The sequence below is a fragment of the Centropristis striata genome, chromosome 21 (genome assembly GCF_030273125.1).
Source record: "Centropristis striata isolate RG_2023a ecotype Rhode Island chromosome 21, C.striata_1.0, whole genome shotgun sequence".
Lineage (NCBI taxonomy): Eukaryota > Metazoa > Chordata > Actinopteri > Perciformes > Serranidae > Centropristis > Centropristis striata.
This window is the reverse complement of record NC_081537.1, coordinates 13,873,997-13,887,930: the sequence shown is the minus strand read 5'-3', so window position 1 is coordinate 13,887,930 and position 13,934 is coordinate 13,873,997. Positions and strand designations below refer to the sequence as shown.

The 13,934-nt window shown below is 37.7% G+C and overlaps 2 protein-coding genes across 2 annotated transcripts in view; both read left to right on the top strand.

The window, feature by feature from the left end:
* Window positions 1-700: 700 nt before the first annotated feature.
* On the top strand, window positions 701-9,293 carry LOC131959718 (glycylpeptide N-tetradecanoyltransferase 1-like). The gene is made up of 11 exons (XM_059324931.1): window positions 701-914; window positions 1,135-1,279; window positions 2,608-2,726; window positions 2,897-2,988; window positions 5,015-5,131; window positions 5,279-5,449; window positions 6,170-6,278; window positions 6,460-6,630; window positions 7,101-7,268; window positions 7,831-7,968; window positions 8,768-9,293. The coding sequence occupies exons 1-11, from the start codon at window positions 801-803 to the stop codon at window positions 8,789-8,791; spliced, it is 1,368 nt and encodes a 455-aa protein (XP_059180914.1). The 5' UTR covers window positions 701-800; the 3' UTR covers window positions 8,792-9,293.
* A 1,541-nt stretch (window positions 9,294-10,834) lies between these two features.
* The window catches only part of svild (supervillin d), a 54,296-nt gene continuing 51,196 nt past the window's right edge, over window positions 10,835-13,934 (top strand). The window contains exon 1 of the mRNA XM_059324055.1: window positions 10,835-11,184. The gene's annotated coding sequence lies outside the window, so the exon portion shown is untranslated. The remainder of the gene's footprint in view (window positions 11,185-13,934) is intronic.

Genomic DNA, 13,934 nt, shown 5'->3' with positions numbered 1-13,934 from the left:
GATTTGTTTGTTGGTTTGTTGAGTTAGTTATAGGAATAGACAAAAAAAGAACATAAATCAAACAAGGACAAAGCAAAACAAACAAACAACTAAAAAAAAATGTAAAAACATAACACAACATCATATAATATAAATAATAAATCACAATAAAGTATAATAAACACAATGAATTATAATTATAACAGTAATATAAAACCCATGTATATACTACTAATACTAACTAATATGTCAGATATAGTAATAAACACCAAATTGCCAATAATTCCATGACCAAATTGCTGACTCATTGTTAACATACTGCACATAATATTGAACACAAACAATGAGTCCAAAAGAGATATAAAGTTGTGAAAAAAGTGCTGACTTTTAAATGGAAAACTATATGGGAACTCTGCAATTAGACAACTTCAGCCAATTAAATGTGCCGGCTGGATCAAGCTGCTATAAGCTTTAATCTGCCGCAGCGCTCTATCCAGCAGCTGGTTGACATATGAAGACCGTGAGAAGTTACATTTAATTGTTAGTATTTTTCTCTCAGTTATCTATCAACTGGGTGGGAGTTGGGTTGGGTGACTGAGGCGGTCACTCTCCTCCCCTCGCTGCTAAACAAGATAAGAGCTGAAAAAACCACAGCAGTTACAGAAAACACCCCGATTCACCCTCAGTTTCAAGGGCTTGTGCATGATGACTGACTCAAACTCGTAAGTACCAAAGTGTTTTCACCTCTCTGATTCTTCAGTAAAAAAAACCCATTCGGTAAAATTCAACCTTGCAATATACAAGAAAGTCTGTGTAAGAAAATGTCTTTTAGTGATAAGAAGCTGGCAGAGGGCGAGAGTCTAAAAAGGAGCAAAAAGAAGCAAAAGAAGGAAGATGCCTGGAGACCTGAGGGACCCAGGGACCCATTTGTTATGGTTTGTGTCTTTCTCTGAGTGTGAGGGCATCCATGCAGTGATGTATGTGTGCTGGTATATGTTTGTGACAATGTAAATACTTACAAACGTGCCCATGGGTGTGCTGTATTGTCAGTTTTTTTCTGTTGGAATCAAGCTTACTTATGCTGCTGTCTGATGGTCAATGTTCTTGGCAAAGATTATATGGTAACTTGTCCTTGTCTGTCCTGTTCTGCCCTAGCTGGACTCCCTTCCTGAGTCGAAGCAGCAGGAGATCCAAAGAGCCCTCCACCTCTTCTCCTTGGGCTCAAATCCACCCAAGACCCTGCAGCAGGCCAAAAGACACACGTACCGTTTCTGGGAGACACAGCCTGTCCCCAGACTGGGTAAGAAGCCACATATACTTAAGGGTCCAGACTTCTACTTAAAGGTCCCATAATTTAAAAGAAAAGAAATATGTCTGGTTTTTTTTTATGATAAAGCAGGTCTAGGTGCTATATAAATACTATGAAATCCACAGAGAAATGCACACAACCCGTATTCAGACACTGTGCCTTTAAACGAGCTGTCAGGACATCTGTAAGGTTGTGATGTCACAACTATAAGTAGGAAATGCCGCTACAATGTTTCAGTCATTCCCCGGCTGCAATGATAGTGCAGACACACAGGGAGCAATCTAGCAAAAACACGGAAACAATGACCAATCAGACGGAGGGTTAATACAGATACATTTAGAAAAGATAGAAAACGATTGTTTTTTGTACATTCAAACATGTAAACGTGTTCATCTAGAACCCCAAAATATAAGTACGACCCTGAAAATTAGCACAACAGGTCACCTTTAAAGCAAAGTTTTAGACATTTAGACATTTATAAGTATTTACTTTCTAGGTATCTAGATGAGAACATGGCTACCATTAACACATTATTCCACTAAATATACTGCAAATAGTAAGCTTTAGAGGCGATGGTAGGTGGATTTTGTTATGTTGGACAGAGCCAGGCTAACTTTATGCTAAGCTGCTGTAAGTTAACCAGATGCCAACTGCAGCTTTATGTTTAAAAGACAGTTGCGAAAGTGGTACCAATCTTCTCAACTAATTCTCCTGCAGAAAGCTAATAAGTGTATCAACCAAAAATGTTGAACTGTTTTTCCTTTAATTATAAAATGATGCGATATTCACTGTGCACAATGTCTATTTTTTGCAAATCCTTCCATTTATTTTTTTAAAATCTACGTACATCATTTCTGGCTCACTCCTACCTTTAACAGCACACTACCACCAATATATATGCACAGATGTGTTATCATATGGCCCCTGGTTGTGTTTGGCACCTGATGTGGTGGTAGAGAACATGACCCAACAAACACTAGAGACACTCATCAGAACATTTATCTGGATACCTTTAACTCCACTGCTGATTACAGTCTCTATGTGTGACTTTGCATACTAATTTTAAGGCTTTAAAATAAATATAAATGGACTTTTCAGTTGCACAGACTTTAATGTTCAATTCCCCTTTAATGTATGCTTTTATGCAAAATGGTAAGAGGAAAACGCTCTATAATCCTATTCTAGCATCACCATTATTACGGAGCATTCATTTTAAAAAGCCATTAGCCAAAGACCATATATCATTTATTATAGTTATTATATTGAGGATGGAGTTATGTACGGTGTGCTTCACTTGTTCTTCATGCTCGTGTCCTCAGGTGACAGTATTGTGACTCATGGCCCGATAGTAGAGGGTGAAGCCAGTGTGCGTAAGGAGCCCTACTCTCTACCTCAAGGTTTCTGCTGGGACACTCTGGACTTGAGCAGCCCTTCGGTGGTAAGTAACTTACTGTAAGTTACATCATCACAAACTGCATCACACATACTTCTGTTAAATTCTGCTCTTTCAGTAATAAGGAACTGTAGGCTGTTTTTTAATGTGAAGTTCAGGGAAAATTTGACTCACATCTCGGCAAATTCACAACACTTTTCCATCCATCATTGCAGCTGAGAGAGCTATGCACTCTGCTAAATGAAAACTACATGGAGGAGGATGACAACACAATCAGATTTGAGTTCTCCCAGGAGTATCTACAATGGTAAGCTTCATTCAGGTGCATTTGGTCATTTTATTTTATTTTTTTGAGTGCAAAAAATGTTGGTGTTGTTTTACCTTTTATTCAGCTAGTGGAGATTAGACTGTGTACCCTTTATTAAAGCTGTCATCAAAACTTTAGTGAGTAATGCTTAGGCCCTATTCTCTTTTTGTTAGATAAGAAATATAAAGCTTCAGGCACCAAGTAGTTAGCTTAGCTTAGCTTAGCTTATCTTAGCACACAGACTAGAACAATGGGAAACAGCCAGTCCGGAGCTTTTATGTTCTTTATTTAACCCTCTGGAGTCCATCTATTTATTGAAAATAAACATGTTTTATATACAGTAATAACTTTATTTATATATGACATGTAGACAAGCTGAGAAAGCCAGTTGAAAGTGCAACCATAGGAGCTTTCCCTGTGTGCCATTTGTGTTTCTAGACTATTTTTAAAATGTGAATTTTCTTTCAACAATGAAAACATTACTATTTTTAATTTACATGCAAATAGACTGTTTTGTAGTTTTATTATTTATTTATTATTATTTCTGCTGTTTTTGTGTGTATAAATGGTTTTAAAAATGGTACATTTCCATATACACCTGTGTCTTTTGCTTGTATTTTCGGTACCTCGCAGCTTTATACTTTGTTAATTAAAATAAAATAAAAAATCTGACTGTTAGCCAAGTTTGTGTCTAGAAAAAGGAGCCATGCATGTGATGTAAGGACGGACTGAAAGATGCTAAACAGAGACAGAAATGAATGCATAGGAAGTTGACAAATTTGAACCAAAATCTCCTGGACTTCAGAGGTTTAAGCAGCATTTTTTTCTTTTACCGTATAGGAGCTGTTAAATGATTTTTAGATAGTTGCCAGAGAACCAAAGGAGACTCTGGGAAAGCAATCCAGCTCTTTGCCCCAATTTGTGTTAAGCTAAGCTGCTAAGCTAAGTGGCTGTTGGTTGTCGCTTTACTTTTAAAGTTTTTGTGTGTGCCACTGAAAAAAAATCCTTTGTATTAATGACACTGGTGGCTTTAAAATGAACTGCAGTCAGCATCCTGCTCTTGTTTTTATAGTGCTCACACTTCATCGACACGACAAGCATCCTATAGGCATCAATCCTAAAATGAATCAACACTGTTTGTCATAGCACAAAAGCTAGTATCATGTAAAAACATTAATTGGTGAAGTAATTTAGCAAGCTAGCAAACTGAGATATTATTTTGTTAGCGCGAACGTGCAAGCAAGCTAAGGTTAGCGCGCTAGCTCTAAGTTGCATGGATCTGACCTGGTTGCTTCATGACATTAGATTTTTAAAAACAACTAATTTGCAAACAACTTGCTAGCTAATCCTTCTCTGATTTGTAGTCTGGCAAACGATGAATCCATCAAATTCAGTGCCTCATACGGCTATCTTTCAAGCTACTGTAGCTGCCATATTTCACAGAAAAATTAAAATTACAATCTGTTCACCAATTGGCAATACAAAGTGATTAATACATGTAAAAAATGTTTTACTTTATTCCACATACTGTATATGAGTGATATCAATCTTCCTGACTTACTTTCAGAAAATAAGAACATTCACACCTGAGAACCGCAGCACATTTCTTTTAGCCTCTGAGTTGCCCTGAAGGAATTATGGCGTTGAGAGTCTTTAAAAGAACATTATTTGCACTTGAGTCTCCAGCCTGACCCTCCGACACACCGTTATCAGTAACAAGCCGGCTACTGTAATCTCTTTACAACTGCCTTTTTCCTCTCTGATCTGCATAAACTGTATCTCCACCTTCAGGGAACACTTACATCAAAACATAATAACATTTACTTTGATACGAATAATTAACATTAGCATTCTAGGAACTGGTAAAGGTATTTGGCCCTAAGGTTAAGGAAAGCTGCTGTATTCATTCAGCTGAGTCATGCTCAGTTTTTTTATTAGAAAGTGTCCTTAATCAGACTTTATTTAACTACCCCTGCATGTATTCACAGAGTCATATTGCAGACAATGTCTTTTTCTTCCCCTTAAGGGCTTTACAACCTCCTAACTGGTTGGCCCAGTGGCACTGTGGTGTGCGAGTAGACACCAATAACAAGTTAGTCGGATTCATCGCTGCTGTTCCCGCAGATGTCCGCGTATATGAGACGTAAGTAGCTCATAAATATATGCAGAGATATGTGATTATGTGAAATCTGACGAGCTATATCAGTATTCAGAGCACTGGCTGACAAAACTGTAGCAATTTTACCTACAAGTGTTTCAAAGCAAATGTTCAAAACGTGCTCTCCTGCAGGGAGAAGCGGATGGTGCAGGTCAAACTCCTGTGTGTTCATAAGAAGCTGCGCCTCAAGCGGATGACTCCAGTTCTGATTCGAGAGCTCACCAGACGGGTCAGCCAGCAGGGCCTCTACCAGGCTGTCTACACTGCTGACTTAGTGCTGCCCACGCCACTGAGCTCCTGCAGGTAGTATCTGGATTCATTTTAGATTTTAAGGGGAAGTCACAATTAGCACATTAAAGGCATCTAAAGGAGTTTTAAAACACTTTTTAAAGGAATATCTCACCATCCAAAATGACTATTTATATACCAATTACTCACCCCATGTTACCTTGAATTCTTGAACGAAACATTGGTTTTCTCACATGCCTCCATTGTGAACAGAGAATACAAAAACAGAGAAAATCTGTGATGAATTGAAATGAGGGCAACCTTTAACACAGCAAAACCAAGTACATGATGCTCATTTTGGGTGTGAAGTACTCCTTTAATATGAGGGATGGGTTTTTCACTTGAACACAAGATGTTGTATCTTAGGTTTGTTTACTCATTTGAAGTACCAGAGTGCATTTGGAGAAAGATGATATAAGATAAAGATATTTCTAAGCTGCCAGGTTACTATTAATCAATCAAACCACACCCATCCAGTCCCGGATAAGCAGAGAAGCTAGGTTTTGAGCTTTGGTAATGGCTTATTTAGTGGTGAATATTTCATGTTATGGAGAAATTTTCAAGGTCTTTGAGCACAGTGAATAACTGAATAAAATGTGAAACTTCTTTATCTGGTTATGAATGTAAGTATGTTAAAATGGGAATACAAATTAGTTTCAGTAGGTACCCTATTTGTCACAGCTTTGTTTTTTTCTCTCACTGTTTTCTAACAAATAATCAAACTAAATCTTTTAGTTACTGGCATCGCCCCCTCAATGTGCGAAAGCTAATGGAGTTGGACTACCCGGTTCTGAGACAGAACATGAGCCTGCAGAGAGCGCTCAAATTCAACCGTCTGCCTGAGGTTAGTTTCTGCTGCCACCTAGAGGCAAAAAGTAATTAGTGCCACTGGCCTGACAATACAGAATTTTCAACGGAGTCACTAAAATGTTGGACTGTGGAAAAAAGGCATACAAAATGTTGAAGATAAGCATTTAATCATCAGGAATTTGTAACATGCATTACACTTTCCTACTCTCTCCCAGGTGACAAAGACAGCAGGTCTGCGTCCTATGACTAAAGCAGATGCTGCAGGGATACACTCACTGCTGCAGGCAAACCTCTGCCAGTTTCACCTCAGCCCCATGTTGTCTCTGCAGGAAGTAGAGCACTGGCTGATGCCGAGGGAGAATGTGGTTGATACCTACGTTGTGGAGGTTTGATATTACAAGTTTTGCATTTAGATATTATTTCTTTGACAAAGGGAGAGTACGGAAGCCATGGGAGGCAATTGAAAAAAATATTCTGGTGATCAATTTGTGAGTCTGATCTAAATTGTTTTCTCTCTTTTTTTAACATTTGTAAAAAACATTTTTTTAATGATGTAATACTGATTCTATCCACAAGAGGCCAAAATGTACCACTGCCCCATGTTTGAACCATGTTTTTCTCCAGTGTGCATTGGTGTATGGAGAAATTTAGGGGGGGGGGTGAAGAAAAGTTTTTTTAAATTAATAAGTTCCTGACCGAAAGGAAAAAAGTCACCTGCCAAAACGTCTTAAAAGCAAAAGCCAAAACCTATTTTCACCTGTTTTTAATTCATAATCACAAGAGAGAACACAGTTTAGATCAGACTTATTATATTACATGGTGCAGTAACTGATTCACATCTCCTCCTCACACACAGAGGAATGATGGCACACTGACAGACGTGGTCAGTTTCTACAGCGTCTCCTCCAAAGTGTTAAATCACCCCGTCCACACTGACCTGAGAGCAGCTCATCTCCTTTACGCTGCCTTTACCATCACGGACCCGGTTGACCTCATGGAGGACACACTGGTCCTTGCTAAATCTGTGAGTGCGTCAGGATAAAAATCGCCTTTATGTTGATCCTTAATAGGGCACTCATTGAAATACTTGCAAATTCCAAATTTCAACCCTAGAGAATATTGGAGGATTTTACACACTGCCAGAATGTGTAAAAAAAACATACAAAAATAATATTTTGAGAAAAAAGTTCACGAGATTAAAGTGGCAAATCTATGAGAAAAAAATGTGAGGATTTATGACATTTAAAGTGTTGAATCTGGGGGAAAAAAGCTGCTTTTTCCCCACTTTTTTCTTGTAAATCTGCGACTTTTTTCGCACAGATTTGCCACTTTAAATATCTTAAATCTGCGACTTTTTTTCTTGTAGATTTGCCACTTTAATCTAGTAAATTTGCAACTTTTTTCTAGAAATATTACCTGAAGTTACCAAATATAGTTCTTTGCCTGATAAAGGGTTAAAGGACAATCCAGGTGATGCAGTTTATGTTACATATTAAGAAACTAGAAGATGTTACCTTTCAAATGAAGCCTCAAACATGCATTTTGTCCTAATAGTTTGTCCCAATGTTCTTTCACATCTCCGACAGAAAGGTTTTGACGTCTTCTCTGCTCTCGACGTGATGGATAACAAGAGTTTCCTGGAAAAGCTCAAGTTCAGCATCGGTGACAAGAGCCTTCATTACTACCTGTACAACTGGATGTGTCCTCCTATGAGCCGAGACAAGGTACTGAATGCTGTGATATCTCCACCTGTCAAGACACAACATTGTCATTCTGTATATTCAAAGCCCAAAGTCCTTCAAAGCAAAACTAAAGAATAAATAGAAATAAAATTGCAAAATAAACATCAGTACTGTACATGCAATATTGGTAAATTGTTGTCCTTTCAAATAAAGAATTAATAAAAATTAAATAAATATTTAAAAAGTACTCTATGTTCAATATCACTCAAATAGTAAACATGTAGATAAATAAATACAAATAATACTGAACAAACCGCACTATTTAACTTATTTAATTAATATCAGTCAATGGCAGACCATTTAAATAAAGAATTTAAAAAATAAATAGCTTAACGTATAGCTAAATAGAACTGTATGTTCAGTATCAGTCAATTGCTAACAATTTAAATCAAGAATAAATAAAAATTAAAATAATTAGCCATATAAAACCATTTCTAAATCAACCAAACATCATTTTTTTGCATTTTATATTCTAAAAAAGATTTTTTATATCAGTTCATATGGGAAAACTATACACCGATACTGGTAAATAATGATATGTATGTGATTGACCAATATTGGATGATAAAATCAATGGATTGATGAATGCTATATATATTGAATTATTGGCAATTTAAGCAGTTCATGTAAGTGTGACGAGTGGGTAAAGGCCTTAAACACTAAATCACATAGATTTGCCAAAAGAGTACACAGAAATCTTTTTTTCCGAAATCATCACCATACATCGAGGCTGGTGGAAATGATCTCGTTATGGCTGACAAATGTGTTTGATGTTTTTCAGGTGGGCTTGGTGTTACCCATGTAACCTGCCACTAAAGACGACGGTGTGAGTGATGAAGACGAGAGAGTGATTGGCTCTGACGGTGGACATCTGGCTGCATCACCAGGGTGTTTAAAGTTTGAAATATAAACTGACAAAGACCAAAATACAAACACAGTCGCAACTATCAATGAAATAAACAAAAAGAGAATTCCATTTGTAAAAACATTCATCATCTGGGTTCAGCGTTTGTGTGACAGGAAATTATTGTTTCTGACATGATGGAGAATTGAGTAAACAAACTCAAGCGGTTCGGAAAATGCACCATGTACATCCTAATGCCAGTGTGTATGTGTGTGTGTGTGTGTGTGTGTGTGTGTGTGCGTGCGTGTGTCAGTCCTCACATTATTCTCGGGGTATTTGAACAGGCAATTCACATAACCGCAGGCGACATGACACTTAATATTAGAGCGACCAAAATTTTCAAAACACTAATTTCATTAGAGGACAAGGTCATTGATCATTCTCACTCACACACATATAAGAACACACACACACACACACACACACGCACTCTCTCTCTATCTCTCACACAGACACAGACACACACAGACACAGACACACACACACACACACACACACACAGTCTAATACTTGCCTGTTTAATCTATTTCAGTGTGCACATAGCAGATACATTATGTCAGGCGTAATGCAATTAAGTTAAATCTCATCTCGACATGATATGAATACAAGATGCATGCTTTTCAGTTTCTACATTTTAACCCCTTGCAGATGAGAAATAAAAAGTAGAGATAAAAGTTTGTTTCCATAAAACAGATCAATACAATTCTTGAAATTAATAAACAAACACCATGTTGATTAATTTACCCAAGTGCACAATAAAAACACACAATTTAGGAAAAATAAACAAATAAACAACCCAATAAATGTTTGATTGATATTCCCCGGACTGCACAACAAAATAAATCAACATTTCTGCAAATGAAATCCTCTGACTCACAAATCTAAAATTCCATACCTTACAGTTCAAAATAAATGCCATTTTCCCTTTCACCACATTCAGTCCTGAAGAAAAGAAAACAAGTAATCATAACAATTATTTCACAATATTATTAACTTTACCCACCTCCTCATGTCTCTTAATTAAAAAAAACAAAACACCATGCAACAGCCACCGTAGTTGATTACCAACTATATAACATACATTGTCTAAATCTCAACAGTAGGGGGCACTGCAACCTTAACAGTACAGTGAGCCTTTTATGTGATCAACTGCAGAAGGAGTGTAGCTGCAGATATCACCTGCTGCTTTGCATTTTATTCTTTGATGTGTAATAAAAACCAATACCATAAATCAAATGTGTATTTGCGTGACTGTCATAAATAAAACAGACATAAAGACAGATAACATGCTGATAAACCTAGTTTTTTGTGGCCTTCATGACCTGTCGAAAATATAGCAATTACATATTAGCAAAAATAAGTTAGAGAAGCAAACCACCCATTAAAAGTACATGTCCAGCAAGCAAAATTATAGTTAATTAAAAGGGAAGTTTATATATATATATTCTTAAAAAGGGGGAGAATATAAAAGTATAGAAAATAAATATATATACAGATGACGTGGGTGGATATAAACAAGCTTTAAAGAAGATGTAGCGAACATTATTAAAAAATAGTGAATATTAATGTTGCACTTATTAAGCAATCGTTTCAGCTGTATAAATTGTTGAATAAATAAAGTTATGACCTGAAGCGGTCAGATGTTGTAACTGTGTACTTTCCACTTCATCTATCTATCTATCTATCTATCTATCTATCTATCTATCTATCTATCTATCTATCTATCTATCTATCTATCTATCTATCTATCTATTTATTTATTTTTTTGTTTACTGTATTTAAAGAAACACACACATAAACAATAAATAGTATGTACTCCGCATTTACGAGATTCACCTGAATGCACCACCGCGCTGAGTTTGAGCCAATCAGATGCGAGAAGGCATTTCAAGTTTGAAGTTACTGGAGCTGCCAGCAGCTCTCATCACTGCCGCCCCTGCACCCTGCCCGGGTAGGACGCAGCCGTGTCTCCCCTCAGTTTCGGTGGAAGATGAGTAGAGAAAGTCAGACTGTTTTTTAAAGACTGGTATCGACTTACTTCCATTCTGTTTCTTTCATTTTCGTCGAGGACTCGCTCTTGCCGGCTGAACGTTAGTCCACTACCAGTGACGCGCTGCGGTTAAACGTTAGTTTGCATAGTCAGGAACTTTCCAAAACAAAACGTTAGCTAATGTGCTTTTTAAAAACCTTAGTGTGGTATTTTGTTTGAACACGTGTCTCACAAGTCCCACAGTAATATTTCCGTGGATGTTGTCTTCGCTGACGCTTGAGCAGACCTCCATAAAGGATTGCAGGTATGTTTTGCACACTTTGAAGTGTTGTAACTTTGTAACGACGAGTGTGTTGTTGCAGCACTGCGGAGTCATTACCACAAACTAGAAGCTTCCTCTGAACTGTTTTAAGTATTTTGCAGGTGCTTCAGGAAATTCATAACCATGACAGTCATATTTACGTTACAAAATGTTACATTGAAGGATATGATGTGTGGTTTTGTGTTGAAACGCTGTTGCAAACACACTCCCAACAGCTGTCATTGCATTTGTCAGTGCAGTTTCCTTCCTTAATCATCACATTATTCTCACGGTGACATAGAAAGCTATTGCTGTTTAATATTGCACTATAAAAACACCAGACTTGTACATTTTGCATAACTGTACCTTAGAGCAACACTTAATACTCCACTGAATGTAGGCTTTTTTGTCAAGGCAGTCCCTGTGTGACATATCAAGTGACAGCACGTCCGAGCAGCCTGGGTTTATCCTTTCACCCACTGTCTTACTTTGGACTTGGCAAATTGGTCAACAGAGACTTGTTGAGTGGAGGCAGTCCCTTTGCAAACACTGACAGAGAAGGGTGAGCAGTTGGGGTTGAGTTCTGCAAAAACCACCTGTGAAAACAAAGTGATAAGAAAAAATGTGAGAGAGCTCAAGTGGCTGTCACTCTGTATTTGTCAACTTTTTGCTTTGCTTAAATGCTTACAGCAATGTCAACACAGACCAGATTATGTAAGTTGGCACAATATAGTTTGGAATCAAAGTCATGTTTATCTGTGTCAAACTGCCACGGCTATGCAAACACTTGCAAACTGCTGGGGTAATGTCTGTGTACATTGAGATGGATGAGACTTGTTTGATCTCCTTTGAGATATGGGGACAGCACTGTTTGTGAAGTTTAACCTTTGATTATCCAGTGTGCATTTCTTTCAGCAGTCTTGTTTTTAAGGTTTCAACTTGGCCTATACTAGGAATTCAGATGTTTATGATCAAATTAGTGTAATTTAAAGGAGAAAAAGCACACGTTTATGTCAAAACTTACTCAGCAACAGTTCTATCAGTCATTTCAAGAGGAGCTATTACTTTTCTCCTAAATGGTGAACAGAATGAAGCTCATTGAAGCTTCATAACCGAGGGCTATGGTATTTGAGGCTTGCCAGACTGTAATTTTCCCAATTAACTGCACATCGCAGTGGCCTGTGTCACAACAGGTTTACCAGGACCTACCTCAGCCAGCTGGTGTTGAGCAAGACTTGGAGGGGAAAAAAACCCTGATGCCTTGATAAGACAAAGTGTCTGTGTGTCAGGCGCTGAGCAGGACAGCACATGTTTGTGTTGCTCATTAATAACCAAGCAAGCTGCTTTGTGTTATAGTTGTTGTGTTGGGAAACAACAGAAAGCTGATGGCCATTGACTGAGCAGTATCCAGCCAGAGCAGAATGTGTCAGGGTAGCAGGGAGTGGCTCTTGTCATGCGTTTATAATTCTGCTGCTCTTTACCTGCCGCTTCTCTGGACCATCTAAGACCCCAAACAAAGAGACAGGCGCTCCATTGTTGTTGAGCAGGAGTGGGTGTTATGTGGTTGTGGTTCTCATTCACCTGAACACCTTGTGTCATTCTGAGGGGTGGTGTTGTGTTGCCTCTGCAGGGATGTTATTGCTCAACATTGGTGAGAGTGCTTTTTGGAGGGTGCTGTGGATGCTGCTGCAGAGACTTGTCTTGTTCTTCACTGGAACTTGTTATTCATGTGTTTCTCCTCAGAGCAAATTGATAAGAGGGAAACTGGAGATCAAGTTTCAATTCCTGCGTCAATAATATTGTGAGAAAGCTATAGCACAGAATGCAATGGGTTGAAGCACAGCATTGCTCTTTTTTGGCATCTGCTTCAGATCAGCTAATGGTATTTCATTGGGCTTTTATTCTACAGGTTCTGCAGCTGTTTTGCCAAACTACTGTCATGAAGGTGTAACTTTGAGATTTTGTTTGGTGCATAGAGTGATTGTACCTCCCACAGAGTGTTGTTTAGCTGAAATGTAATGGTAATTAAAAGGCGATGTAAAAAAACACCTCCTGTTAAATTAGGATTGTAAATTAGATGTAAATAGGTAATTAAGGGTTTTAACAAGGCTCTAAGAGGGAGGCAACTGAATAAGTACACTTGTGCACCCCAGATTGCCTCAGTTTAGTTAAAAATGAGCAAATACTTAGTTTTGTGTCTGTTTTGGATTGGGATCTGATGCTCTATTTATTTCCTACATCATTTTATAGAAGAATGTCCCTCTAGTCAGTTTCTGAATTTCTTCTTAGAGATGCACTGATCTAACTTTTTAAGTCCTGATGCCGATACTTTAGGTATTGGCTGATACTGAGTACAGATCTGATACCAGTGTTTCATTAATAAGCTGTGTTGAAGTGACTGGGATCTTTCTCCTATGTGTAAGTCAACATTAATCTTGACCCAAAACAAAAAAACACTATTTTTTTGTTTTTCTGTTCTGGTTTTAAAACAGAAAACAAAAAATCTGAACAGTTTTATTTTACCTTAAGAATTGCGGCCGCATATTTTGTCATCAGGAATCAATAGCTCTAATGTAAAAGCGCTACATAAGCTATGAAGACGTTTTAGGCAAGGAGGGGAAGCATTTATTTGCTGTTGCAGATTTAGTTTCACATGATCAGCAAGATATTATAATTCAATTGTGCATTTTTGTTCTTACGCTGAACCTGCATGTGTTAGTTAACAGTTAAAAAACATGCAGCAGCTGAACTGT

What these genes read in the sequence shown, in the direction of transcription:
- LOC131959718 (XM_059324931.1), top strand. Translation starts at nt 801, where the DNA reads ATGTCTTTTAGTGATAAGAAGCTGGCAGAGGGCGAGAGTCTAAAAAGG. An exon ending in CACTGGTCCTTGCTAAATCT is followed by an intron (nt 7,269 to 7,830) that starts GTGAGTGCGTCA and finishes CATCTCCGACAG; the next exon opens with AAAGGTTTTGACGTCTTCTC. An exon ending in CTCCTATGAGCCGAGACAAG is followed by an intron (nt 7,969 to 8,767) that starts GTACTGAATGCT and finishes GATGTTTTTCAG; the next exon opens with GTGGGCTTGGTGTTACCCAT.